The 27,117-nt window shown below is 41.9% G+C and overlaps 2 protein-coding genes across 8 annotated transcripts in view; one reads left to right on the forward strand and one right to left on the reverse strand.

Annotated features, from left to right (window-relative positions):
- mark4b (MAP/microtubule affinity-regulating kinase 4b) overlaps nucleotides 1-14,394 on the forward strand; it is a 60,505-nt gene extending 46,111 nt beyond the window's left edge. For 3 of the 7 annotated variants that reach the window (XM_042224850.1, XM_005932611.3, XM_042224854.1), the window contains 3 exons: nucleotides 3,552-3,830; nucleotides 9,218-9,262; nucleotides 10,931-14,394. In XM_042224850.1, the coding sequence (XP_042080784.1) occupies nucleotides 3,552-3,830; nucleotides 9,218-9,262; nucleotides 10,931-11,264 (658 nt within the window). In that variant the 3' untranslated portion in view covers nucleotides 11,265-14,394. Of the gene's footprint in view, nucleotides 1-3,551; nucleotides 3,831-5,031; nucleotides 9,148-9,217 lie in introns of those variants that run through there. The other 4 variants (XM_005932612.3, XM_042224852.1, XM_042224851.1 and 1 more) reach the window with 4 other exon arrangements.
- A 93-nt stretch (nucleotides 14,395-14,487) lies between these two features.
- ckmb (creatine kinase, muscle b) lies at nucleotides 14,488-19,487 on the reverse strand. The gene is made up of 9 exons (XM_005932613.2): nucleotides 19,384-19,487; nucleotides 17,862-17,974; nucleotides 17,575-17,671; nucleotides 16,991-17,145; nucleotides 16,592-16,724; nucleotides 16,319-16,490; nucleotides 15,711-15,834; nucleotides 15,421-15,610; nucleotides 14,488-15,056 (listed from the first exon to the last, which is right to left on the reverse strand). Exons 2-9 carry the CDS (start codon nucleotides 17,952-17,954, stop codon nucleotides 14,878-14,880), a joined length of 1,143 nt encoding a protein of 380 aa, XP_005932675.1. The 5' UTR covers nucleotides 17,955-17,974; nucleotides 19,384-19,487; the 3' UTR covers nucleotides 14,488-14,877.
- Nucleotides 19,488-27,117: the final 7,630 nt, after the last annotated feature.

The following is a 27,117-nucleotide window of genomic DNA, read 5'->3' on the forward strand; positions in this document are numbered from 1 at the left end:
TTGTATTAATTGCAAGTACAGTGGAACATGTCACTGTGATAAGTTTTGTAAAGACCGGTTTGACTGGTACAGCTTGTCCCCTTTTAGCACAAAGCTTAGCATGTTTCACACACACATTTTGTCTCTTCAAGACAGGATGAAGGGCTTAACACTGCACATCAGTGGCTTTGTCTTTGTTCTGTGTGCAGCTCTGTGTACCCAGTGTGAACTGTCTGTTGTTACGACAGATGGTTGTCTCCTTGTCGGTCTCTGAGCATGGCAGTCAACGTCCCCTCTCTTGCTGTGTCTGTCTCACTCTACTTCACTCTCTCTCTCTTTTCCTGTGGTCACTGTCTCACTTTCAGTCTGTCTGCCCTGTTTTCTGCGCCTCTGTCTCTTTATCACGCTTTAATTTTGTCTCTCAGAGGGAGAGCCTGAAGGTTTCTGTCTGCTGTCTGACCTCCAGTAAAAACATTTGCACACATGGGGCAGTTAGGGGTAGGCCAGGCGAAGGGTGTATCAAGTGCATACAAGTTTTCAGATCTTAGTCAAATCAGCGCACAAAAAATGAATGAAGTGTTTGTGCAAATCATTTTTGGTAGGAGGGGGTATCATATGATGGCGACAAAGAAGTAGTGAATGTTGGTATGAAAAAAATGCCAACAGTGTGACATCAGTAAACCGCACAAACGTGTCTACCTACCATCATGCTTTTCAAAATAGATACGAGGAAGAGGGTTAAAAAACAAAAAACATCAACTGGTGATTTGGATGAAACGCTGAATCACTGCTGTTCAGGAGACGCTTACTCTCCTGCGAGCAGAGAAGACGACACACCCCACACTGTTCGATTTAGGCATTGCACCGAGGCAGCATCCTCTGCTGTAGCTCACTGTTATGATTTAACAGGTGGTGTTAGAGCGTGCAGGATAAATGTCTGCTCTAAACAAAGGAAGGTTGAGGAGAAGAGAAAGCAGAGGGGGGAGGAAGAGACGGGAGAGGAGGTGAACAGGAGGGAGCAGCAGGATGAAGTGAGGACTGGCGTTGCACCAACATAACCCTCCATTTGCCTCAGAGGCCTTGTCAATGTGATGCCATGCCAGAGTGGTTGATGGGAAAATCACGTGCATGGAAGAACAAACACACGCACAAATTGTACATGAAAACTGTCTAACCTGTAGTCCTAAAAGATCAGAATAAAAGCCCAAAATACGGCGCATGTTCGGTACTTGAATTTACGTGACTGTTCATTTGTTGATTGCCTACATCAGGTCCTCCGCTGAGCTCAAACTATGTGTGAAGAAACTGTTTTCACAAATGCGCTGCAGCCCTGAACATTTCAAGGCCTCACCTCACAGAAGTGCATGTGAGAGCACAAATATCTGATGCAGTCAGATCGAATATTAGCTGATTTCTAACCTGCCAGCAACCTAGGACATCGGATTCTGGGGATTGATGTGTGACCAGGGCGGGTAATAGCTGAGTGCATTTACAGCTAGCAAGTGGGCATCATGTGTCCTGCCTCCTGCACGCTCTACCAGGGCAACTCCCTTACCTAAAGCACACAAAGTATTTGCAGTAATGACAAAGCATTAGGCGGGTCATTTCCTGGGGCGTGCTACATGTGAGAAAGGGAAGCTGTGTCCCGGATTCCTCAGACACTGTCCAAAGTTCATGTTTGAGGTCAGCTTGTGATAAGACTGGAAGATAAGGGACTTCATTATCAGGACATAATGCAGATGCTCTTTGGTATATGAAAAGAGCAATGGGTCAGCTGTAATAATCCATGTATACATTAAAAACAGAAATCAGAGGAGTTCCTCAAACTCTGGGATGTCAAACTTATTTTACATTTTACATTTTACAGCCCATTTTTATCTTAAATGGGTCAGACCAATAAAACTCCCCTATCTGTCAATGTAAACAAGCTTAATTACATGTTTAATCCTCAAAATATCTCAATATAGGAGGGAACATTTTCAACAGTATGCCTCAGGTTTGTTTTTGTTTTTTTAATGGTGACCCCTATTATAAAAAAACTGAAATGTCTGTGACCGATTAAGACATCTGTAAATCTTTAATTGTTTAACTAATTCTTAATTACGTTGGTATTATACCAATGGCCAGAGGGGAGGTCTTCATCAGTAGGAAAACTATTAAAACCTCAGAAAAAGTTTATTTTCCAGAGCGATCCACTGGGTGGGATAGGAGTCTTTGCCGAGCCCATTCTGGTCCCCGGGCCTTAAGTTTGACATCTCTGCTTTAACTAATCAAGCACTGACATTAGTTTGAGGCACTGGTGAAACTTGTGTACAAAACCACACACAGCTACAGAACAGAAAATGTATTTTTTTTCAACCATCCCCCGTCCCGCTGTCCTCTGCTCTCTCCAGCCCCCGTGTGCCCCCTGAGGTGAGCCTCAGTAGGCAGCCAGTTCACATTGACGCTAAACGATTTTGCTCTGCAACGGCTGCGCTTCAGCTTAACCCATCTAATGGCTCTGTCCCACTTGAACCCTGTGTGTGGGTGTTATCTAGAGCGTTATGAAAAGCAGCCTCAGGCCACCAGCCAGCCTGAGAGTCAGGGGTGGAGAGGTGTGTGTGTGGATGTGGTTTATGTGCGTAGGTGCATAAATGTGTGACAGGAGAGGGGAACTGGACATGAGGTAGTGGGGCATGCAGGCGCTCACGAGAGAGAGAATATTTTGGGTTAATTTTCAGGTTAGAAAACAACCTGTGTGAAATGTATGACAGCTAGCTCTGCTGGTCTTTCTGTCTTTTACTTTTAGACTTTATTTCAGACTTTTCATTTTTCTTGAAAAGTCTGAAATAAAGTCTGTTTGCGAACAGCTCATTATAATTTCACCTGTTGACGTCTTTGATTAGAATTGTAAAATCAAACCGGACAAATAATTATTTTTAAATTGTTAGGTTGTTAAATATACTCAAGGATAATTCACCTTTTATCAGCCAGCCAGTTATCAGTGTCCATAGATTTTGTTTAATACTGCAAACTAAAGATGGAGCTTGTCTTTAACCCCAGTTTAAGCCATGAAGAAACCCAGTTACGTAATGATTAAGTGTTTTTAAATGCACTTGGCATGTTAAATCCAACTTAAAGCCATAAGTCTGCTAATAATCTGCACTTGATGTCAAAAAATCCAAATGAAAGATGAAAAATTCTTATTTTGCTATCGAGTGTTTTCTGCCACCGATTCATTCGAGCCTTTGTTTGTCACAAACACATCAGTGAGTCACATCACTGCTCGAGGTGGCGTGTTTTTCCAGTGAAGATGGGTCACACTGATCTATTTGGGGTCTGAAAGTGAAGTGAAAATGCGCAGTTTTGTGATTGTTGCCTAACACTGGCTCAAACAGCCTACGCTGCAGTTATAATGTGAATGTAACTTCTCTGGTTTGATTCTGTTTATGTTGAACGCGCTTCCTTCCAGATGTTTGGAAAAGCCGTAATCAAATATGTATAAATGGTTTGGTGCTTGTATGGTTCCTGAACAGTTGCACTTGTTCTAATAGTCTAACTTGCAACTTCTCCACCCTCACCCACCTCTCCAGTTCCACATCCCACCGCCTCCCCCCTGCCTCCCCCTCTACCCACAGCATTGCAGGTGCCTCTGGGACCTCCTCCTCATCCTCCACGCCTTCCTCCCGTCTGTCCCGGGGATCCACAGTGAGGAGCACTTTTCACGGAGGGCAGATTAGAGACCGCCGGCCTCCCTCTCACGCTCCTCCAGCGTCTCCTACGCTGTCCCACGATGCCAGCCCACTGCCCCATGCCAGGACCCGGGGTACGACCAACCTGCTCAGCAAAATCACCTCCAAGCTGACTCGCAGGTAAGAGGAGAAGCTAGATGTTTGAATGTCAAGTCTTACTGTTTTTGAAAGCTTTAAGTAACAAAGAAACAGGGAGTGGACGGGGCTAACTGGTAGAAAAACAGTGGCTTGTTAATAAATCTGCACGTATTTTTGTTAAATGTTTAGTAATACTGCTAATCGTTGTGGTAAAGTGACAGTACAGGCCCGTCTGATTATGAGCTTACAACTAGACAGTGTAGTTCTGCACATGAAGATCATTTCGATAACCTTGCTGCCTGTCACGTCTCCTTAACAAGTACTAACCTACCAGCCTTCCTTCTCTAATAATTCAGCTTTACAGGCTTCAGAACTTGTCCTCCGGAGTGTCAGACCTGGGTCTAATAGTGTTCAAATATTGTTCGCCAATTTAATTTTCTCACATTCAAGATTCTCAGTCTTTTTTTTTCGCCACATCCACATCTTCATGGAAAAATCCACCCACTGCTAACCACAGATTCAAACATCACAGAATACTAAAGTTACCGTTTACTGCACTAATTCATTTTTAGTTATTTAGATTTGAGTGTGGGGGCTGTGTAATGTTCCAAGTGTGTACATCTTACTACACTACAAGACAAAATATGAATTACTCTGTCCTGAAGAAGTAAAGCTGTCTGCATGTAACAGTAAACCAACAGTAAACACACACATCCACACAATCCTGCGACATCGATGGACAGTATATGAAGACCGGTTTAAATTTATAAAAATTCGATTTTATTCAGCATGGTTACCTCCTTTTTTCAGTTCCTCCCATGAACTGTATTCCTGAGGCACCTCCGCCTTACTGCACCTTACTGGCAATTAAAGCTAAAAAGGTAAATGATAACCTATCTGACCCAGGTCTGCGCGCTAGGTGGACACACTGTATGTCTTTCACGGTTGTTCTTGGCTGCTTATTGTTGCTTTATCTGTTTGTTTGTTTGATTCTTTAACCACTTTGGCTTTTTCTCGCCAGTCACCTTCCAGTCTTCTATCCTTCTTTTCTTGAACTACAGTACCTGATGTTGAATTCTTCACCTCTTCTACCTGTGCTTCTTACTGTCACTCTGTGTTGTCTACCCCTTCACTTGCTTTTTCTTCCACTCACGTCTCTCTTTCAAAAACTTTCAATTTTCCATTTTTTTCCATTCCTCTCATCCTCTCTTCACCTCCTTCTCTTCTTCCTCTCTCCTCCTAGGGTCACTCTTGACCCTTCTAAACGTCAGAGCTCAAACAAGTCCATGTCGGGCTGCACCCTCCCGCAGGGAACAAAAACAGTTAGTAAGTCTTCCTTTCCCATGTTTTCTGGCTGCTTCTGTCCATCTGACTGTCTGTCTGCCTGCCAGTGCTCAGTCATCCCCTCTACCCCTCATCCACTGTTGCAGGTCAGAGTTTAGTTATATGAAGTTTTATCTGAGGCAAAGCTACTCTAAAGGTAGTAATTAATATAAATAAGTCAACTGTCTCAGTCAAATATTTCCACTAAAATTTATATTTTAGCTTCATGGTGGTAAAATCAAAATTTTGATTTTTTTTTAAAGTGAAGAATAGTTGATAAAGGAAATAACATAAGCAGGTCTTAAAAAATCTTAGATGACCTTTGAAGTACTATCCAAAGACATGTATGCAAAACGTCCGCCCCCACCAGTGGATTCAAACCCAGAACCAGTTTGCAGGATACGTGTGAGAGAAAATATGAAAAAGCCTAATATGCAGTTGGAATTTAGTTATAAAGCATATTTGTCTTGTGATTGCAGGCTGTTAAAATACACTATATGCTTATAGACTAAAGGCGGGGTTCTTGTGAGCATTGAGTGTGCATGTGAAATGCTGCCTTTCTTTATGTTGGTCAGCACTATTTGATCTGCAGCATCGACATAACTGCTCAAAAGTTCTTCGATTTATTAAAGACATTTTTATTTTTGTAAAATCTCTTTATTATTTATTATTTTCAATACATCCATCTTCTTATCTGGATCAAGTCCAATCAAATCTTTTACTTAAATAAATGAGTACTCAAAACATAATAGTGCATAACTTTGGGCTACGTTGTGTTTTCTGGTTATTCATTGTGCATTCATACATAAAACAGATAAAAACAGTTGTTGCTGCATTAAAAGGTTTTTTAAAAGTCCCACGCTTAACTTGCTTACCATGCAGAAATTTGTTGTGATACATCTTCTCCTTTTATGTTACTTGATGTGCTTATTCACCCATGCTCGGTCACTGTTTGTACACACTCGGTTTTATGTTTCCATTAAGTGACGTAAAAGGTTATAAAAATCCAGGATTCAAACTTCCCTTTAGAAAGTTGAAATGCAGTAAGACTAAACTCTGCAGATCTGTGACTTAACGTTGTGGCCTAGTCCACACTGATGAAATGTTTGATGGTTGCTTCTTCCAGTAGAGCAGCTTTACCTCAAAACCAGCGTGTTTGTGTTTCTAAAACTCTGATCAGCTGCTGTCTGCTTTAGTGTCTCTTTGTCACTCCTCCCATCTCCAGTGGCTCAGCTTTAGGCTGTAGCACTCACTACAGGCTGTAAACAGCACAGCACCATTACCTGCTTCTAGCAAAGCACTTAAAAGCAACATAAATGTGAATTATTTCTATTTTAAATGTATGTTTAAGTTTTCCTTTTTACTGTAGTATGGCTTTAAATGTTACCATCAGGTAGGATGTTAGGTCTTTTAGCTATTATAGCTAGAAATCACTACTCACAAACAAGCGCATGGGCAACACACACACTCTTGTTCATGCAGAGTGTAGAATAAACAACACTATGGAGATGTGTGTGTATGTTTGTGCGTTCCCTGGAGTATGAGTTTATTGCAGATCAACTGCACTACTTTGAGTCACAAAATCAACACCATATGTTTGTCCATGCTGTTAACAAATCATCAGTCGTGCAGCAGCAGGGCTTTGGATTCTCAGAGAAAGCAGAGAAACCAGGACAGAAAGGAAGGGGGGGGTGTATTTTATACAAGAAAGACACAGGGGGTGAAGGAAGAAGAGCTGAGATGAAGACAGGCAGGTTCTATCCCTCTGAAAAGTGTGACGTATGGTGCGTTCCCGAATGGGTTTTAGCAGCAACGTATGTCAAAAATATCACTTTTATCCACTTCTAGATAACTGTCTTGATTTTTTCTTCACATCTAATGTTATAAAATATTATTTCAAGTGTTTAAAAAGGTATTTTTGACATCAGTCCATAGCTAAGGATTCTTTCTAGAGCAAACAAACTGAGGAAAGGTCTGAAGGGTTTTTCAGGTTGGTATTAGGAGACTAGAAGGCTGTGCACAGGATGCACAGGACGTTTTAATTAAGACTAAGGCAATGTGGAGATTGCTGTAATGGTATACAAGGTGTCAGAAAGCTAATGGATCATGCTGTAACTGTTGACAATTAATGCGATACAACAAATATGTTGAACCGTGACTGTAAATGTACCCAGCGTGCGTCTTAGCGCTCCGCAGGCGAAGAGGCTTGTAAGAAGCATCTGGGCCTGCTACAGTCATCCTAACCGACTGACCCAGCATCACTGCCGTCTTAAACCAGGATTAGTTATATAACCACAGTTTATCTGTGTCTTAAACTGGGATTGCGCGCAGCTCTCCCTCACGATACCAGCAGATTGTTCTGTTACACTGCCGCAAATTGTCTCTGTCTGTCTCTCGTCCCAGTTTCGGTCTTTTTTCCTCTCCCTTGTCCTCTTCTTTTTGTTCTGCTTCTCTCTCCCCCACACAATCTGTTTTTTTGCAGTTTACATACTTTAGCGTTTGCACACAGTCACTGACTCACAGCAGAGTCTGGTCAGTCTGCCACTCCACACTCGTTGCTCTCAAAACACTTGAATTCCTTCATAAGGATGTGATTCTCCTTGTTTTGGAGGAGCAGGAGTGTTATTCTCGTTCTTTACACAGACAAGATGTCAAGGTCATAATCTTTATAGAGCACCTCAAAACTCTTCAATTATAATGGTCAAGTTTAGTGTTCTTAAACCTAAAGAATTCCCCTCGAGATATTTGCTCAATAATTACTTGGATAACTTTTTCCCGTAAAGGTGTATCCCAGTGGTTATTCCTGGGGATTAGGACGGATCACTCTCTACTTTTTATTTTGTGTGACGCAGTCAAAACATTGAGCTACGCAATCTAAACATTTGTTTAGCCCTGATTAAAACCTCTGCACCACAACAGCTCCTTAGTCAGAGCAACGGTCATCTTAGTTCATATTAGGTTTCATTTTTCAAACTTAATCTGTCAGTGAAAACTCACTGCTGGCTCCTTCAAAGTCACCCCCATTTCCAGGAATAGAGATCAGGTTGCCATGCTGGCGGGAAGGAAGCCATCAGTCAAGTGCGTGAATAGCAACAGTGGCCCCCGGTGGACACAGATGGGATCTGTATTAACCAGCCCGTCTGTGTGAGTGTAATCGTAGCAAATCATGTGGTCCTGGAGACGGCACAAACTACAGGAGAGAGCAGACAGAAAGTCAATGACATGCAGCTATTAAAGAGGGTGGAGGAGGAGAAGAAGTGCTCAGTGCATCATGGGAACTAACTAACTATAAGCTTCATCAAAGAGGAAAGTTTGAATCCTAATCTTAAAATTAGAAAGGGCTCTGTCTCCTGAATCCAAACTACAGATGAAGGCTCTATGTCATAGTGTCCTATATCTACTAACCGGAAGACCGGTGGTTCAATCCCTGGCTCCTCTAGTCTGAATGTCCTCAGCGAGACACCGAACCACAAATTGCTGCTGATGCATCCATCAGCGTGAGAGTGTGGGTATCATATAAAAAAAGAGCGTTCACAGAATAGAGCACTGTCTGAATGTGTAGTCTGCGTGAGTGTGCGTGAATGGATGCATACGACCACTCGCAGTGCAGTAGGAGTAGAAAATGGCAGTCTCTTTGTCCAGTATAAGCTAAAACAAAAGTCGTGAAATGCAGTCGTAAAGCCTGTGAAAAAGCTGTCAGTACACATTTATCTTATGAGTACCCTGCTGGCATCTTGTAACTCACTAATTTGTGCTTCTACCAGCATTAAAGTCTGCGTTTGCGTGAGTCGTGTAACACAAACTATGTGTTGAGACCTGGTCTGCTGCCATAAATTCACCCCCTCGGCATTTGTTCATCCTTCTCACTCGTTTTGTCGGTTTTTGTGGTTTCACATCCATCCAGTGTTTCAGTGCAGTGAGTGCAGGTCGGTGATCCATCTGTGATTTGAAGATCATGTTCTGTGTCGTGTTTAGTGGATTGGTCCATTAGCTGTGCTGCTGATTGACAGGAAATGGGGGTGGGGGGTGTAGAAGGGGAGGGGTTGTGTGAGAAAGCGGTTGGCCGATTGATTTCTAACAGATAAATTTTTTTTTTTCTTCTTGAGGGTCACAGACGAACCTGAGAGAATCAGCAGATCTCCGGTCACAAGGTGAGTAAACATGTTTTAACCAGTACAGGAAATAAAGTTCCAACAGAGGCTATTTTTCACACGGAAACATGTCGAAGCACGCTGGAGGCAGAAAGACACATCGTGCACACTCACTGAATTCAGGGTTCAGTTAGCAGAGCCATGTTTTCACTATTCACAGGTTCACATGTGATGCAGGTTTGCAGCAGTAACCCTCGATACCCGACAAAGTGTTTTTTTTCCCCTTACGCAGCCGAAACAGGTCATGAATAATGAAACGCATCAGGCTATTTATAAGAAAGCTCAGCAGTGTGAGTGCCTCTGTCACATTTGTCGCCAAAGGTCAACGCTTGTGAACTGTTACAGATAAAAGGTGCTTCGCTGCATTTGTTAAGGCTTTAGTTACCGATTATTTTTCAAATTCAAATTATTAATTAAGGAAATTATCCCATCCATGTAGTGTAGATTAAGGAGAGAATCTTAGGCTTTACTGTTAGGTATAGATTAAGTTACTCAGCAGTATAAAGAATAATTAAAATTTGGTTTGTTTTTTCAGTGTATTGTATAATGACCTGCTCTATTCCCTCTCTACAGTCTCTATAATGTGCTATAGCACATCTAGTCATGATCATCTTAAAGTCTTTGTTAAGTTTAAAGGCAAATACAAAACTTGATACATCATGTAAAGTCTCTTCCTTGCAAGCATCTTAAATAAAAAATAAAAAGACGTATGTAAACCTCTGTATCAGAAATGTGACCTGCTATAAATGGCTGTTACTGCTGTCTATTCTTTTCTTCATTTATTTGTTACTGAGAGGCTACAGAGATGAAATCACACTCATGCTGTTTCATATTATTTATATGAGACATACTTTAACAGAAATCATGGCCAGCACACAGCACACAGAGATATTTTTCACCTCTGGATGAAATTCAAAAATATTTTTGTCAGTAATCAAAAGCCACATGAGACCACTGAATCATAGCTCAGAGGTCGCATTCATTTCTTGTACTGTAATCTCTGTAAACTGAGTCTCGGTCTCTTTTTATTTTACTCAAACTGGTGTGCGCTCCCTCTCAGCCTCAGCTGCTCCAGCCCAGTCTCAGGTTAAAAACAGCAGGTAAACCAGCTGCACCAGGCTAACATTAGCAAACGGACTGTGGTGGTAGATGCTGAGTGTGTCTCCCTGTGGTAGATAATAGAACTATAATGCTGGACTAATAGAAAATGCATTAAATTATATTTTTTACCAGCAGGTTTTATGCTGTTTGTTGTCACGTGTTGCTCCAGAACAAGAAGTCCATTACAGACGATAATTATTGATTACACTGAACACTGACCACTTTCATGTTACTCATTATAAAACATTTTTAAAGAAGAAATGTTTATTTTCATATCTTATTTGAACAGCAATTATGTGTTAGTGTAGAAAATAGACTTTGACTCATCTGTGTCCTAGGAACAGAATCAAAATGCAGTGATGTGTGTGATATTAATTGTCTTTCTTCTCCTCCCCTCCCCCTAACCACTCATATTCTCACACAACCACACATTCAATCACTTGTCTTCACACTTTACCATTCATCATCCTACATTTAAATCTCTTCTTCTGCCTTTGCTCTTCTCTTAAAAACTTTCCATCTATCTCCTCCATTTGCATCACCCCTCCCTTTTCTTAACCTTTTCAGTCGCCATCTATCTGGGCATCAGAAAGCGGCCGAGCCCCGGACCCCCCGATGCGGCTGGGATGTGAGGGTACGGAGCCCCCGCGACCCGGCCGAGGTGGTGCTTGCGCTGCGTGAGGCGGCACAGGGCTGCGGCTGCCAGGTCCACCTGGCCGGGCCTTTCCTCCTGTCCTGCACCCACGGAGCAGCCGGGGCCCGCGTGGCCTTCGAGGCCGAGGTCTGCCAGCTGCCCAGCGGGCTGGGCCAGAGCAGCGGTGTAAAGTTCAAGCGCCTCTGGGGGGCACCGTTAGCCTTTAGAGACATTGCCACCAAAGTGTCCAAGGAGCTGGAGCTCTGAGGGCAACCGGGGGTGGGGCAGATTGACAACGCACAGGACAGGTTAATGAATGATGAGTGATGAAGAGGAGAAGGGTCACAAGCCCTCTTCTCTTCATCCCTGGGCTCCACCTCAGCTGGCGTGGCTAATGATGCCTCGCCTCCGCCAAAGACCCTCTTCTTCTGATGCCACCAGTCACAGGCAGACAAATGGATACACAGATGTGGATAGCCCACCGCTGCAGGCTTATAATGACCCTTGACCTTGGAGCTGTCAGTGACCTACAATCCCTGCTTAACACCACCACTATAAAAAAATGAGCCCATAGAGTCAGACTGTTTTTGTTTTCATGATTTCATATTTGATGATGATGATGGGGATGGTGCGAATGATGGAGCTGAATAAGTTGTTGTTGTTGACATTGTTATTCCTTTTGTATCATATTTGTTGTCATTCCTTTTTAAAGAGCTGCTATTTAAAGAAATGTTTTCATTTTTGTGTATTAAGTTTATTTTCTTTCTTTAGTGCTTTTAAAACGGGCAGACATTTGGCAAACGTCACATATTTAAGCGAGGGCGTAGTGTGACCTCCGGCCTCTAGAGGGAGACATGCAGAAATGCAAAGACAGGCGTTGCAGAATTTCTGCCCATCCATGAACAAAAGTGGTGTTTCTGCTCATTTGGGAGTCTGACGTGTTTGCATCATTTCAGGTAAACTGCTTCTCTGCCTGCTGGGCTCATAGCTGGCAGGTGAAGCGCTTACAGACAAGCAAAGCTGCCTAATAATACAGGACCAACCTGATTATTTAAGCGTTCGCTCTGATCCTTAAAAACAAATACAACTTCACCAAATGTTTGTCCTTTAAAGTGCTAAGTTTAATGTGTTCCTTGCAATAGAAGAAATTAATTTTAATACCTAACAGGAAGTTCCTGTATCCATGTTGGTTTCATCAGTTTTATGTTGTATTTTTCTTAAAAAAACAAACAAAAACAGCAAGCCAATCGGAGTGCATTATTGTGACACAGACACACAAGTTAAACAACCAGTGTGTAGGATTTTGTAGCATCTAAGAGTGAGGTTGGGGAAAACATCCTTACAACCACATGTTAGGCTCTCTCTTAAGCCGGTCTTTGGGTTTCTTAGTCTGACCCAGTTGACGGTTCGATGCTCTGGATGCAGGACAAGCTCTCACTGTGTAGTTACAAATGGCTAAAGTTAAGCTAAAAATGTGCAATGCGTAGTTACATGTGCTTATACACTAATGTAAACATAACTATGAATGCCATATACATTTCTGCTAATGGAGCTTCGGGACTCCTACGCACTGGTCCTGATGAAAGTAGTTCCAGTAAATAAAGAGTAAAATGCATTTAATGAAAATACATTTTTGCCCATCAAAATTTTAAAAAGGAATACTTCTTTAAAAAAATGGCAACTAAAAAGATCCACTTCCTGTTTTACCAGGCTAATCCAAACACGATTTAACCTCCTGCTTCTGACAGTCTCCTGGATCACTCATGACCTGCTCAGGGTTTTGTTTTAGCCACATGCCACACGAAGTCTTATCAGTTCACCCTGGAATCGCTGTTTTCCCTTCACCTAACCATAAACGCTTGAGCTGGCAGATGCTGAGAGGTTAAAAACTTGGTCCATTTTCCAAAAGTGATGACTCATATTTTTAATAAAAACATTCATAAAAGGAAGAAAGAGACCTTTAGGTTTTTTTCGTCATAATTGTATCCCCAAGCAAATGCTGTAGTGTAGGAGCTGATGCTTCACTGGGTAGTTAACAGTACGAAACAGTATCCCAGCTTTTTGCTTCACTTGAGTGTAGTGCAATGCAGACACAAAGCCAAGAATCAAGACTTGAATAAGCACCGATTACGATTAACAGGGCTCCTTGTTTGTTTTATTTTTTATTTTTTTTTATTGCTGTAACCTTTTGAATTTTGTTGAGCACTTTCTTTTCTATTTTTAAAAACTTTTTCCCCTTTTTTCTTTTTAACATCCCATTTTTTCTTTCACCCATTTAAAGCCCACTACAAAGAATACTAAGAATCATCCTGAATGTCTTTCTTTGCTTATATGGCTGCTTGACTTTACATGGTAAAACCAGCTGTGACGTCTTCAGGTTTCCAGGTAGATGTGCCACTTGGTTACAGTGACGTTACTGTAACCAAATTAGAGGGAACCGATGTACAGGTACGTTTAAAAAGTACCAAATTTCTGATGAACTCTCAACTCAAATGAAAATCTGTCTTACATCAGTCTTTTTTTTTTTTTTTTTTTTGTGCTTTATTACACTGATTTCTTCTTTAAAACATCTTTACCAAACTGTAGACTTTATCCTCTGTTTACCAATCAGACTGCAGCACTGCTGAAAGGTGTATGACTGTTGACCAACCAGACTTAAGTATTGCTGTAAGAGGTTTTTGACTGTTAACCAATCGAACTCCTGCCTTGTCAAAGCTTGTGGCGTGCGCGTTGATGAGGCAGTAGTTTAAAAGGGGAATGTGACCTTGAATGACCTTTAAGAATTCTTTTTTCTTTTATAAAAACAACACTTTGCTGCTCATTAAAGATCATAGTTACCAAAATTATACCAACAAAGACTCCGCTTAGCGCTACGGTGATCACACATTGGTGCACGGACACTGATAACTCCAAAATCAAAAGGTTGTTGTACGTCTATTGTAACTCTATAAAGCTACGCAACTATAACTTGTCCTTTTCAAGTATGCAGCATCTGACAAAACACTGGGAATGGAAATGTTGGATGTTAGAGCAGATTTGTGATCTTTCACTACAGCAATTTATCTGTTTCATGGGAGATTTCAGCCGCGGCAGGTCTCCACCGCTGTCTGATAATGTGAAGCTGTGATTTAGGGCTAGTTTTGCAGATTTCTTTCTTTTTTTGTTTGTTTTATTTTTTATTTCGTGTATAACGGAGCCTCGCCCCGTGGGGCTGTTCTCTAGATACGGTTAGGGCCGCGCTTTAAGGCTACAGTTCTGTTGTGTAGTGTGTTTAAAGCCGTCGCTGTTATCAGTAAAACTTAACTTATGGGCTGAAATTACAGAAATGATCGACCTGCAATCCTGCATGTCTCCTTGGAAATAATGTGTCACACAAAAATAAAGACTTTCAACCTCGTTCTTATTTTATGTCTGTTTTGTGATTGCTGCCAGTGAAATTAATGTTCTCTTCTCAGGAGATCTCAAAGAAAAGATGACATAACCAGGAAGCTTGATTGTCACATGGGGCATCATTTAATAGTCCATTATATTGTACAACCAAAAAAAATTCCTTTGGTGTGCGTGTACATAGCCATGGTCAGACTATGTATGGATTGATCCCAGGATGTTACCGAGATGAGAAGAGAGATGGTTAGAGTTAGAAGAAACCAAAGACAGTAGAGGAGAGGATGAGAGGAGTAATGATGGCAGAAGTAAGTAAGAAAGGAAGGAGGATAAAGAGAAGTGGAGTGTCTGTTGACGGAAAGAAGAAAGCAGAAAGTAGCCAGTTGGCCGAAACCAGTAAAATAACTTTACAACAAGGCTACCGCTTCATTTTTTTATAAAATAAAAAAACAAAACAAACTCCGACAGTCATTCGATCGTGGGATGTCTGTCCACTTTACTTCTGGGCGGGGATCATGCCATCAATGGACTCTCCCTTCTCAAGCTTCTTCTCCATCTCAACCATCAGCTTGACGCCATCGACCACCAGCTGGACCTGATCCACCTCAGAGGAGCCCAGACGGTCAGCGTTGGAGATGTCGAACACGCCGCCCACAGAGGCTGTGTCCACACCGCCTGTGTCAAAAGATGAGGACAATAAGAACAAGAAGGCTCAAGAGGAGGTGTAGGGGGAGGAGGAGTTACCCTTTAGCCACTGACGTAGTACATGCCATCAGCAAAGACAACTATTCCCTTTTATCAGCTTGTTTCAGAGGCACAGCTGGATGACGTGAAATTAAAGGCTCATTCCCACATCAAGTAATTTTACTGGAACTTAGACAGACACACACACACACACACACACACACACACACACACACACACACACACACACACACACACACACACCATCCGTCCCAAAAAAGTGACACTGAGGTGGTTGTTTGTACACTAAATGCTTAATATGTCTGTTTATAGCTTCAAAGGCATTTTTCCGCACCTGTGCCACGCTTCTGCAGACGCAGCCTGGTCAGGATCTCCTCAAACTTGGCGTGTGTGCTGAGCTTGGGCAGCTTGACGTGCACGCCACCACGCAGGCCGGTTCCCAGGTTAGAGGGGCAGGTCAGGATGTAGCCCAGATGCTCGTTCCACATGAAGCCGTGGTTGTGCTTCTTGAAGATCTCCTCAATCTGAACGGTGAAGAGTAAGAAATTATTCATCCTACGGTTGTTTAAGAGCCCAGCGAGTCCAAAAAAGGAAACCATAGAAAGTCCTCTTTGTGAGTATTACCTTCTGCAGGCCGACACAGAAGCGTCTGAAGACCTCCTTCATGTTGCCTCCCTTCTGCATGGAGATGACACGCAGGTGATCCTCCTCGTTCACCCAGACCAGGAAGGTCTTGTTGTCGTTGTGCCTAGAGGAATAAAACCCAGCTCAGTTTTATTTGATTTACAGGCAACAAGCAGCACTTCTTAAAGAAATTTGTGCCACACTTGCAGGCTTTCTCTCTATATTCAACCAATAAATTGTTAAGTTGACCTTGAAGATCTCTGTGGATGTAGTCAAATGACTTACATCCTTTAAAAATTCTTTAAAGGATGTAAGTTTAAACTGCAGCTTCAGTGACATGAGACGCTTTAAGAGATGTTTAAAAGAAGAAATAATTGGTGTTTTCTTCATATTATGCAGACAGATGGTAATGATGTCAAAGATTTGCTGAGGAAGGGCAGATGGGAGAATTTCTCTCAGATGTTTCTAATGTGTTTGTGTTTTCATAAACGGAGAAAAGCTGCTGTCTCGGCTGATTACAGCACGTATCTGATCACCCTGCTTTTTAAAGAGGAGGAAAAAAATAGAATTGTCTTCAGATTTATTGATTTCCCATTTCTGTTTCTCACCAGATGCCTCTGGCGTCAGGCCAGTCGCGGGCCATACCGGCGCAGGTCAGCAGGGGGGACACAGGCTTGTCAAACAGGAAGTGATCAGCGATCAGCTGCTCCTGCTCGGCATCAGTCATGCCATCCAGGGGGTAGTACTTTCCCTTGAACTCACCCTCCAGGCTGGACAGTGCTGAGGAAGGAAGGTGTGCGGCACAAAGATGTCAGTCTGTGAATAAAATGAGTTTTATAAACATGTGGGTTATTCTTATAGGTTTGACATTTAGCGTTTACCCTCGATGGACAGATTCTGGATGGCTCTGCGCTCTCCACGGCTGTTGTGGGGGGGCAGGGTGAATCCCTTGATGCTGCGGCCAGTACGGACACGGCTGGAGAGCACATAGTTGGGGTCCAGGTCATCACCACCCTGGAACACAACGCAGACATTATAATTATGTTATAGTATTTCATAGTATGTATTTTGATTTCATTTCTATAATAAATGAATGTGTCTTTCATTGACAAACTCAAAGAAATGAAACGTGGACCCACATTTTGCGGGATGTGGAAGTTAACTTCTAAGTTAGTCCAGTTTAAGTACATCAGCTTTAACACAGTTTAGGGAATGAATGTGATTAGGCTGGTGTAAATGTGGAATATTGAACAACACTCGTGCATCACTTGACTCTTCACCTTCAGGTTCTCGAAGTTCAGGTCGGTCTTGTGCTTGTCGGTGGGCTTGTATCCACCATGACGGTCGGAGATGATTGGGTCCAGCAGCTCCTTGAAGACCTCATAGGACTCCTCATCACCAGCAACGCAGCCCACAGTCATGATGAAGGGGTGACCTTGGGACAAGAAGGAGAGTAGGAAAGATTTTAACCATGCTGTATATCAAATAAAGTAGCAGTAAAATTAAAAGTATACAGGAAATGTCTTCACTCTTAATCTTTGTCCGTTTGGTCAAATTCATTAACACAACCAGCCTGACGAGCAGATGTTGACGAGTCTGGGATGTTGTGCTGTGTTGTTGTACAGGTGTGAACTTCTTCAATCTTACAGCCTGACTAACACCACCCGTATTAAAAGTATACAAAAATTTAAATGCCTTTGAAAATGAAGTGAATCGTTCCTGAACCGGCAACAAAAATGTCAAACTAGGAATGAAATAAAAGTAAAACCTATAATGTCAGTAACCTAATCACAGGTGGTATTTGGTTACAGGTTGTGCTACAGTTATTCATGTCTCGTGGTGCCTGTTTGCCTTTGCTTCTCACCAGGGTTGTCGACACCGGTCTGGATGACATCATCCACGGTGAAGCCGCTGGGGGTGGACTTGCTTCTCAGCTTGCCGTAGATCTCCTTGCTCAGCACCTACAGCAGATAACACACGCAGGTCAGCCATGTGACTCACCTGTCTTTACCGTGAAATCTAAGAGATCCCGAAAGAAGTAATCACAGCATTTTTGCGGCATGCATCTTCACAAAACCCTGAATCATGTCTCGTTGAAACTAAATAGCATCTGAGCCCATGTGTGTGGCAGTAAAGTGTCCATGTTTGTACCTTGGCCATGTGGTTATTGTGCTTGGTCAGATCGGGGTACTCGTCGTCCATCGAGAACTTCATTTTGTAGTCGTTGTGGCAGTTCTTCGTCATGGCTGTGATTCTTACTCCACCTGACAGGAGATGGGGGGAAAAGAGGACAATGTGCTGTTTTAATTATTTAGGCGGGATCATGCAATGTTTCCCTTATCAGAATAATATGACAGACGCATCCATGAAAAAAAATGTGTTTAATTTACCAGTTATCACTTGGTGTCTATCTGGTGTGGTTATGTAAGAAAAGTCAGTCTTCCTCTTTGATCTTTTATTTTTTACTTTTTAACTTCTCCCTTCTGTCTTCGTCACGTGTCAGCTGTGCTGTCTATGTCCTCTTCCCCCTGCTCTTCCTTTCTCCCAGACGTCTCACCACCTGTCTCACCACCTGTCTCCCCCTCACAGCAAACATTATTAATAGCATAGTCATGCCCCCTCCTCCACTGCACCCGTCCCACCTCAAGCTCATAACGATGATTGGCTTTCTCTCCTATCTCACTCGATTCAATGTAACGTCAGCTTCCAAGGGAGGCGAAAGCCTGCATGGAGTAGTTTTCCACAGAAGTAATTCAGCTTTTAAAATAGCTTTAACAAAATGAAAACAACAGAAAATATTAATTCTCAGAAATAAATGAGGTTCACAGTTTTATTTTTCTATGCTCTATGATCTATTTTGTTTATTTCATTTAATTCCTTTTTAGCTGAGAAAAAGCAGTAAGAAAGAAGAAAACTACTTTGGTCACATAACCTTTTTAACTTCTGCAGAAATTAATTCAATAACAGTTTAGGAATCTGAAAAGGCAACCGGCACTGCAGCTTCATAATCAATCAGGTTGTTGTCAAGAATAAATATGCAACTCCTCCTCACTTCTTTCTTTTTCTGTTTGCTGTCAGTGTCTCTTTGCTTGAGGCCGAGCTCAGTTAGTGGAGGTGCATTAAACTGATGATGAGACCTGGTGCAGCGAAAAGGTCAAAGCCTGCATGCCTCACAGACGGCTGTGCAAGTTCCATGACTATATCAAGCGCTCCTAAACTATTCAAAGACATACCTCAAGCCAGTGCTGCAGGCGTCAGCAACAGATGACAGATAGACGCAACTGCTGGCGTGACACTACAGCACTACAAATGGATATGCCCTCAACCCCACACTGCTGCTCACGTCCAAGAATCTTTCAAAGAAATGCCTACGTTTCAGGCTACAGTGTGCATCGGTAGAAGAGTATTTAAAGTTTATTTTAGTAGCTTCCATCCCAGAAAAAACGTTTCACAAAAATCCAAGACAGAAATGCAGAGGGGGAGTACGTTTTCACGGCTCGGTGTTCACCAGCGGTGCGGAACCATTCAGTTTTCTGGTTGCCCTCTCAGACCAATTTTGTTCTCAAAAGGTTTGATCCATATTTAAATGGGAAAAACATCAGAATATTTCCCTTTCATTTATCAAAAAGTCAAACTGAAACATTGCATTCAGGGTTTTTTTTTTTTCTTTTACCTGCTTAGGAGAAAAGAAAGAAGTAACAGATCCCGGGATCAGATCCTATCCACCAAATATAGGGGTCGCCCAGCTCTACCAGGTGATGGACTTAAGTATTTATACTCAGACCTCTGCTGCTATTGGCTGACTGGACTTGGGGTCACCTCATTTGATTGGGCAGAAAGGGTTTTCCGTGCCCGGCTGAGTTTCTAAAAGGCAAGAACCGAGATCACACAACACTGGAGACAAGGGACAGACAAGGCAACAGCTGCAGCGGGAGGTCCAACCCTTCACCTTCTGTCTGCATGTAACTGTTTCATAGCAGCCTGCAGGAAAGGACACGGTTATCTGGAAATATCTGTGTATTATATGCATGCAAAGCAGGGAAATTGTGTCCACATGTTCCAAGTTATTTAACCTGGTTACAGAGTAACTGTAATTGAATTTAGATAAAAGGTACAAATGTCAAAATCCCAAAGTCATGCAGGAATATATGTATCTAGCGTTTAGTAAGATACTGTGAAATACTAATTTAGAAGAACATTTGCCTCATCTGTTGTTTTATTTTTTATGTTTAACATTTTTTATGTTAACCAGTCCTTAAAATATATCTTGGGGGAAGAGTGGGAGGAGGAAATTCCTTAGTTCAACCCTTAAAATATGGAAGAACATCAATTTTTATAAATGATTTTAATTAAAAACATACTAAAAAGTAATTTTTGTCACCACCAAATATGTTCAGGCTAATACTGTGCAGCCTTGTGTCGATCATGCATGAAGCTTTTAATCTGGTTTGACATGGTCACTTGTTACAGTAAGAGTGGGAGACTCTGATGGGCATTTGAACCCTGCTTTCGTGTTTCATAAGTGTTCTCGGAGCAGAGTGACCGGAGTTCTCTCTGTTATCACATTTAGCAGCTAAAATAGCCACTTTGTCTTGGATTACATCACCGTGATATTCTGGATTACAGATTGGATTTCACTGAGCTGTGGCCCTCTCATCGACCAATTTGCGAAGTGGAGGAGTCTCCATGTGTGACTTTTAGATATGGGGTACAGCTCCCTGTTTGTTGTTGGGATGCATAGTGACAGGCTGTGCAAACTCAAAACATTTGGCAAGTCAGAGAAGAGAAAACCTGAATGCCTCTTTACATGTTTATCTCTGAAGATGTGAGAAGTTAAGTGTCTGTCTGCTTCCTGTTCTCTCCTCTGGATTTTAACCAGTTCCACTCAGTATCCTGTCTCGTGTGGTTCAGATTGCTCAGGTCCTGCTCTGTTATGTACAAGCGCCAGCATCATTACCCTCCCAGCAGTAATATGATAAACCTGGGTAATCTACACGTAGACAGATGCTAAATCATCCACATCATGTGACAGAAAGTAGACATTGTGGGGTGGAGCTGAGAGGCGCTGTGACGCAAATGGCAGTCTCGGGTAAGATCCAGCAATAACTGAGATTACGCCACATTTCATATCTCACATATTTCTATGCATTCATATCAAGAGATGGATTACAATTATCCCTTCAATCTCACCAAATAAACCTCCAATCTTCTCAACTAAATGAATAATCAGAGTGATGGGAATAAAAATTGGTGCAATATGTAACAGATAAGTGCAAAAAAAAAAAAAAGCCTGGAGGAAATTTTAGTACAAAAGAAGGAGATTGTACAAAGCTGCAGAACCGGTTTGGAATCAGCATGATTACATGTTAGCAGGAACACCGACCCTGCATCTGACAATAATCACAGCTCTGCTGACGTCTCTGAGGCAGTTATAGCTCACGTTCCTTCCTCTAAACTCTTTTTGGCTGCAGCTTTAACTGTTCACAGAAATGACTTGTAGCATACTTGTAAGTATCTCACTTGTACCATGGTTGCTTAAGCGTAAGCATGCAGTGTGTTCCAGCCTGCAGGACAAATGTTGACCTGCCGTCAGAGCGCACAGTCCGCCTGTGGACATCCGTCTTCCCAGTGAACTAACCGGACACTGTGTGCTGTGTATAAATGTTAATAAGTGTCATTTAATGCGTGATACTTGCAGTCTTCTTGTCTGTGTTCTTATTCTCTTTGAAGAATCGGACATTGGTTTTAGAAGACGAGTAGATTATGTATACATCTCTAGCATTACTTTCTTTGACCTCCATGTTTTAGAAGCAGCTCTTGTTGTCCTGAGAGAGGTTCCTGTAGTAAACTGAGATTTGCAAATCACTTATAAGTGTTAACTGCCCTTGTCTGTGTAGTTAGAAGTGATACCTGTCAGATGAAAGCAACAACTTTTTGTGCTACCTTTGCATCAAGCTGATGTCAGCTTGGCACAGATTTCCTTATATGGTCTTCTTGGGCACTGAGTCTTTGGAAGTGGAAGTGAGCATAGTAGGTCACCTTTAACTTGTGCCTCTGAAATCATTGTGAGTAGCAGTGAATGCACGGTAGAGCCCAGAGTGTGGAGCATTTAAATCAGCTTATTTTGTAGCAGAACAAGTTTGACATTCAAACCTGTAGAGACAATAAAACCAAAGACGAAACAAAAGACGTTTCTGTTTAGTAACCGTCACAGGGACGTCATACTGTGTTCAGGTTAAACGTTCCACCGGTCATTTAAATGCCCAGTTTTCTAAAAATTTGCTATCACTTGAATATAAATGGATCATCTGTGATTCAGTGTACTTTCACAGTCAGTGTGGAACAACTTTTGTCTTCACACAACACGTTTCTGCACATTTGTGGCTTCAGATTTCTGCAAAAGTGTTGTGTTCATGAGTGCAGGACTTTAGAGAGTCACCCTGAGTCTCTGCTCCTTTGCTCTAAATCAACCAACGGGCTCCAGTTTCACAGCTGTGGCCTGACCATCCACAGACATGGCTTTCCAAATTAGTCTTTCCCTCATGTCGCTGCATGTTGCTCGCCCGCTGTTAACACGCGCTCGCATGAATGAATGTGCACCCACTTATTACCATAACAACCAGTAACAGGACGTCAGTGTGTGCTCTTTAATATAAACAGCGACACTCATGCATAGCTTTTAATTAGTCAGCAAACAAATAAATGTATCCCCTACATACCTCTAACATGAAAAACAAAGGGATACCCGTTCATATCTGATTCAATTGCATGAATAATATAATATCTAGCAGCCCATAACTGGTCTCTAAACTCTATTTCACATTTTAATGTGCAGTTTTACCCTCCACTGCATCCTTTCAACATAAATCCTCCTCAATAAAACTCAAAGGTCAGGCTGACTGACGTGTGATATCTGCTGTGTGTGTGTCTTCAGCCCATTCAGACCGGTTAGTTCTGTAGCTCGTTTGCCACTGAGGCACAGCTCCAGCATCCCAGTTTAGACTGTCACCCTATCCCCCAGCACTCGCCCATACTGCACTCCACCTCTCCGCCCTCCAACACATCCCCAGAACCATGCAGCTGCCTTGGGGGAAACGGGCACCAAGGACAGTTATGTAAACCAGGAACACTGTGTGACTCATTTGTAATGATTTTCATCTGAAACTCAGAAGCACTTACATACCGAATAACACAATATTGACGTGAGCACATAACCCAAGTTTGTTCGTTTTTTTTCCCCCTGATGTTAAAGCGATGTGTTGTTAAAAGATTTGTACATCAGCTCTGACACTCATGAAGCAACAGGATAAAATAGTCTGCACAGATTCAGTTTGTGTGTGTGCAAACGTGTGCATGCATAGTTGCATAACTTATTATAATCAGTTACAACAGGCTTATATTTTTGCCTAGTTTTAGACTAACACTTAAAAGTTTACTTATTAAAAGTAAAAAATGTTAACATCCATCCATCTGAAACTGGACTGAAAATAAAATAAAAACTAATTTTAAAAAAACACTCAATATAACAGCTGTGGGCGAAGCATTCATACAAACATGCAAGATCTCATAACAATCAAGGATGTGGCCTTTACCATTATGTTGATGTATCTGTTAGCACTGCAGGTTTATTTGTGCTTTTGAGCAGTTATGCTTCCTGATTCCCAGACATTGTTTTGAGCATTAAGGCAGGAGACACGGAGTATTTCATAAACTCTGTTTGGGTCGGCTTCAGCGTGATAGTAGCTTCTTATTCACAGCAAAGGCTTCAGGGAGCAGCTGAGGGCTACAAGCATTCACACATTCACACATGGGTGTTGCCAGGAACAGCTGGCAGCCTAGGCCACTGATGGCATCCCCTGATGCATGTTTGTGATATTTCTTTCTACGTTATTAAACAACAGCTTCTTAATTTGCTGTTGTGGTACTTGTATTCAGAGAAGAGAGATAAATAAAACCCAGAGGATTGAAAGTTTGTGACGCTTCAAAGGCGTGGTGTTGTTTCGAACTTAACCTGAAACAAAATCACCTCTTAATCCCTGGGATAACTTCATTAAGTCTCTCATGAAAGATGTTAGAAATCTTAGGAAGTGGCAGCAGCCAGGATTCGGGATGCTCGTGCCTTCTTAGCTTCTGATCTGGACTAACAGCTTCGAACTAACAAGTCCTGAGCCAGAGGAGCAAAAAATTATGTTAGCAGCTTGCAGCGCCTGCAAATAGACTCGGGCATTTGTAAGACAACTCTGTGGACCTGTGTGGATCGTGTGAAGGTTAAGGCTGTTACATGGTGGAAAGTGCCGGGCTCACTGAAGAAGAATGATGTATATGTATGTTTTAGTTTAGGGTAAAACACTGATGAGGACAACAAGATGTGCACTGAAGAAAAGCAACTGCCTTTTCTTTATCTAGGTGCACTTAGGTTATTTTAAAAAGTTCTGCAGGTGAGTAATGTCACCTTCCGAGGTGTGTGTTATGTTCACATAAGATTCATGTTTAGTTTAATTTAATTTCTATAATCTTAGTTTAGCTCTTTTTTTTAAATAAACTGGAAGTACAGAATTTACTCCATATGTTAGGAGATGAGATCTTAGTTTTTTCTTTTATCCATGTGTCCAGTGACTGCACACTTACAGGAACACTGGCTTTATTAACATTTGAAGAGCAGCACTGAACAGTCACTGATCATTGCAGAAGTTGCATTTGTGGTGGCCTGTTAATACGCTGTCCTAAAAAAATAAAATAAAAACATTAGAAACTATCTGACACATTTAGACGAATTCAAGTCTGAACACAACATGAGTGGAAAAAATCAACACAATCACAAAGAAATTCAATTTTCAATTCATTTCAATTTTATTTATATAGCGCCAAATCATAACAACAGTCACCTCAAGGTGCTTTATGTTGTAAGGTAGACGCTACAATAATACATACAGAGAAAAACCCAACAATCATATGAACCCCTATGAGCAAGCACTTTGGCGACAGTGGGAAGGAAAAACTCCCTTTTAACAGGAAGAAACCTCCAGCAGAACCAGGCTCAGGGAGGGGCGGGGCCATCTGCCGTGTCCAGTTGGGGTGAGAGAAGTAAAGGTAAATACATTTTGAATCAAGTAAAAAATGTATTAAACTTAATAAAGTCAAATGCACTAACTTACTCTCAGTAAGGAGAGGATTTGCATGTATGGTTGGTTGAAATTAGAACATTTTTCAGAAAGTTCTTCCTGATTTTAAGAGACTCCTCTGTGTTTGTAAATCAAAGTCTGTCCAGATGTTTGGAAGTGTGAATCCTTATAGTCCAACCTGACACTGTGGCTAATGTATTAAATATATGTCTTTGTATTTTCATTTTATTTAACAGTAGAAAGTAAAAGATTTCCTTCTTAAACTTGCCTAAACTTTATACACACAGGAAAATAAAACCTGAAATATTTTGTAAGTCACTGCTATCAGGGGTTGAATGTGCCCTCGTGCAGCATCACCAGTTCTCAGAGCGTGTTTGTCAGTCTAGTGTCCACATTCAGTGATCAGTAAGTGATATCAAAACCAACAGAAAATGGACACAAAGCAGGGAGATTTATCGAAGAATGACAGGAAGATGATGAGCCATCACTGCAGCATCACTTTTGTGTGAGGAACACAGTGGGAGGGGTTTTTCTGACTACAACATCATGCAACTAGTTTATACGCTTTTCAGATCCCAGTTTGTGACTGTCTGTGATCTTGGTGTGAATCCTGTGGAGGTGAAGCTTCAGTGAAACACGAGCTGCTCGTGAGGGGAGCTCGAGGGTGAACCATGGAGGTCTATCTTTAGCCCCGCCTGACCGGCCCTCGGATCTCCAGTGCCAGTTCTCCTGATTGAATTGCACTGACTCAGCCGTAAGTCAGGCGTTCCCTCGCTCTGTTCATTCATTCGCCGTCAGTTGAGTCGACGGAGAAGAAGACGGTTTAACAGACACACACCAGGAAACAGTTAATATTTAACAGTTTTGTTGTAAAAGACATTGACGATTTATCTGGGATTAACTCACAGTATTTATTATTCATAATTTTCCTTCACATGTATGTCTGTATTTACTATCATGAACCTGAAAAGGCTTTTTAAGCACCTGCATCTTGTTTTTTTTTAGCCATGCCAGCAGCACAGGGATAGCCCTGTTGGGTGAGCAGGCCACCTCTTTGGTTCACACCTGCTTCATGGATTGCAGTAAAACTTGATATTCAGAAGATGAATCATGTTGACCTTGATGATCTTGTCCTTTACATTTCATCTGCCCAGCTCTTTGGTTTCCAACTAAATGAAACATATTTCTGCCCAGTGCTTACTAACACAAATTATACAACCATACTAAAATGAGATGAGGAATATAGCCTCAACATGCCCTCAGTGTAGAGCGAGCAGATCTGACACATATGTTCTGGCCTTGTCCACGATTGTCTCCCTTATGGTTAAGAATTTTTAACATTTTGAAAGACAATTCGTACATTATGCTCTTGCATAATCAACTACTTCAAAAATCAGTAAAAATTAATCTAAAATAAGAAAGGGGGGAAGAGTGATGTAGCTTCTAAAAACATGGATGTTGTTTCTGAGTCTGCAAATTGATGCTAATTTAAAGTGCTCTAAAGCTGCATTTTTAAAGGCCATCAGGGGGCGACACGTGTGGTTCCTAAAAGACTTCCTATAGCAATCTCTGAGAGAACAATGCTCTGCCCTGACCTTCGTTCACGCTGAGGCTGAAGAAGTCACTTGGACGAGTGACGAAATGTTTCTCCCACTGAAAACGCTACGTCCAGATGGACAGAACCTTTTGGGACTTTTATGGGGGGACAATAAAGTATATTGTATGGTATCGAATTACTTTTTTCATTTTTGCCATGTGCTGCTGGGAAAATCCCCATGAACCCGCACTATTTCTGATGACCAGCAGGGGGCAATCGCTCTGGCTGCAAAAGAAGTCCATAGGAAAACAACTCTACTGCCCTAATTGGAGTTGAATGTATGTTATCTTTTATGTACAGACACCAAATACCTGTGGAATATCTGCATGCTGAACTTTTTTTTCTCTACCTTAGTGTATGTGTGTTTTGTCATTGTTCCCCGATCATTTATTTCTCATTTCAAATCAGCAGTGTTGGCCAGACCACTCTGTGTGTGTGTGTGTGTGTGTAGCATGCTCATTTACATAGTGAATCCCTGAAGTGTTTTAATGTGTATCCTTGTCCATGACTGTGCATGCAAACAGGGTGCAGGGACTTCCTTCCTGTCAGCTGCTAGTTGGATCGCCAGCATAAAATACCAGCACCTCTGTAATCCCAGCTTTGATGTCAGTTTCTCATCTACCTCGCCTTTGCACCCAACCCCACCCCCGCAAAAAAAAAAGAAGAAAAGAAGATAGCATTCAAAAAA

This window comes from Haplochromis burtoni, unplaced genomic scaffold (assembly GCF_018398535.1).
Source record: "Haplochromis burtoni strain Fernald_Lab_line unplaced genomic scaffold, NCSU_Asbu1 Contig_153, whole genome shotgun sequence".
NCBI lineage: Eukaryota > Metazoa > Chordata > Actinopteri > Cichliformes > Cichlidae > Haplochromis > Haplochromis burtoni.

Bases quoted from the DNA above. Each gene is read 5' to 3' on its own strand.
- ckmb (XM_005932613.2), bottom strand. From the start codon at position 17,954: ATGACGAAGAACTGCCACAACGACTACAAAATGAAGTTCTCGATGGAC. The intron at 15,835-16,318 runs GTGAGAAACAGA...TTATTCCTCTAG, and splicing joins CCTGACGCCAGAGGCATCTG to GCACAACGACAACAAGACCT. The intron at 15,611-15,710 runs GTAATACTCACA...TTCACCGTTCAG, and splicing joins TCTGTGTCGGCCTGCAGAAG to ATTGAGGAGATCTTCAAGAA.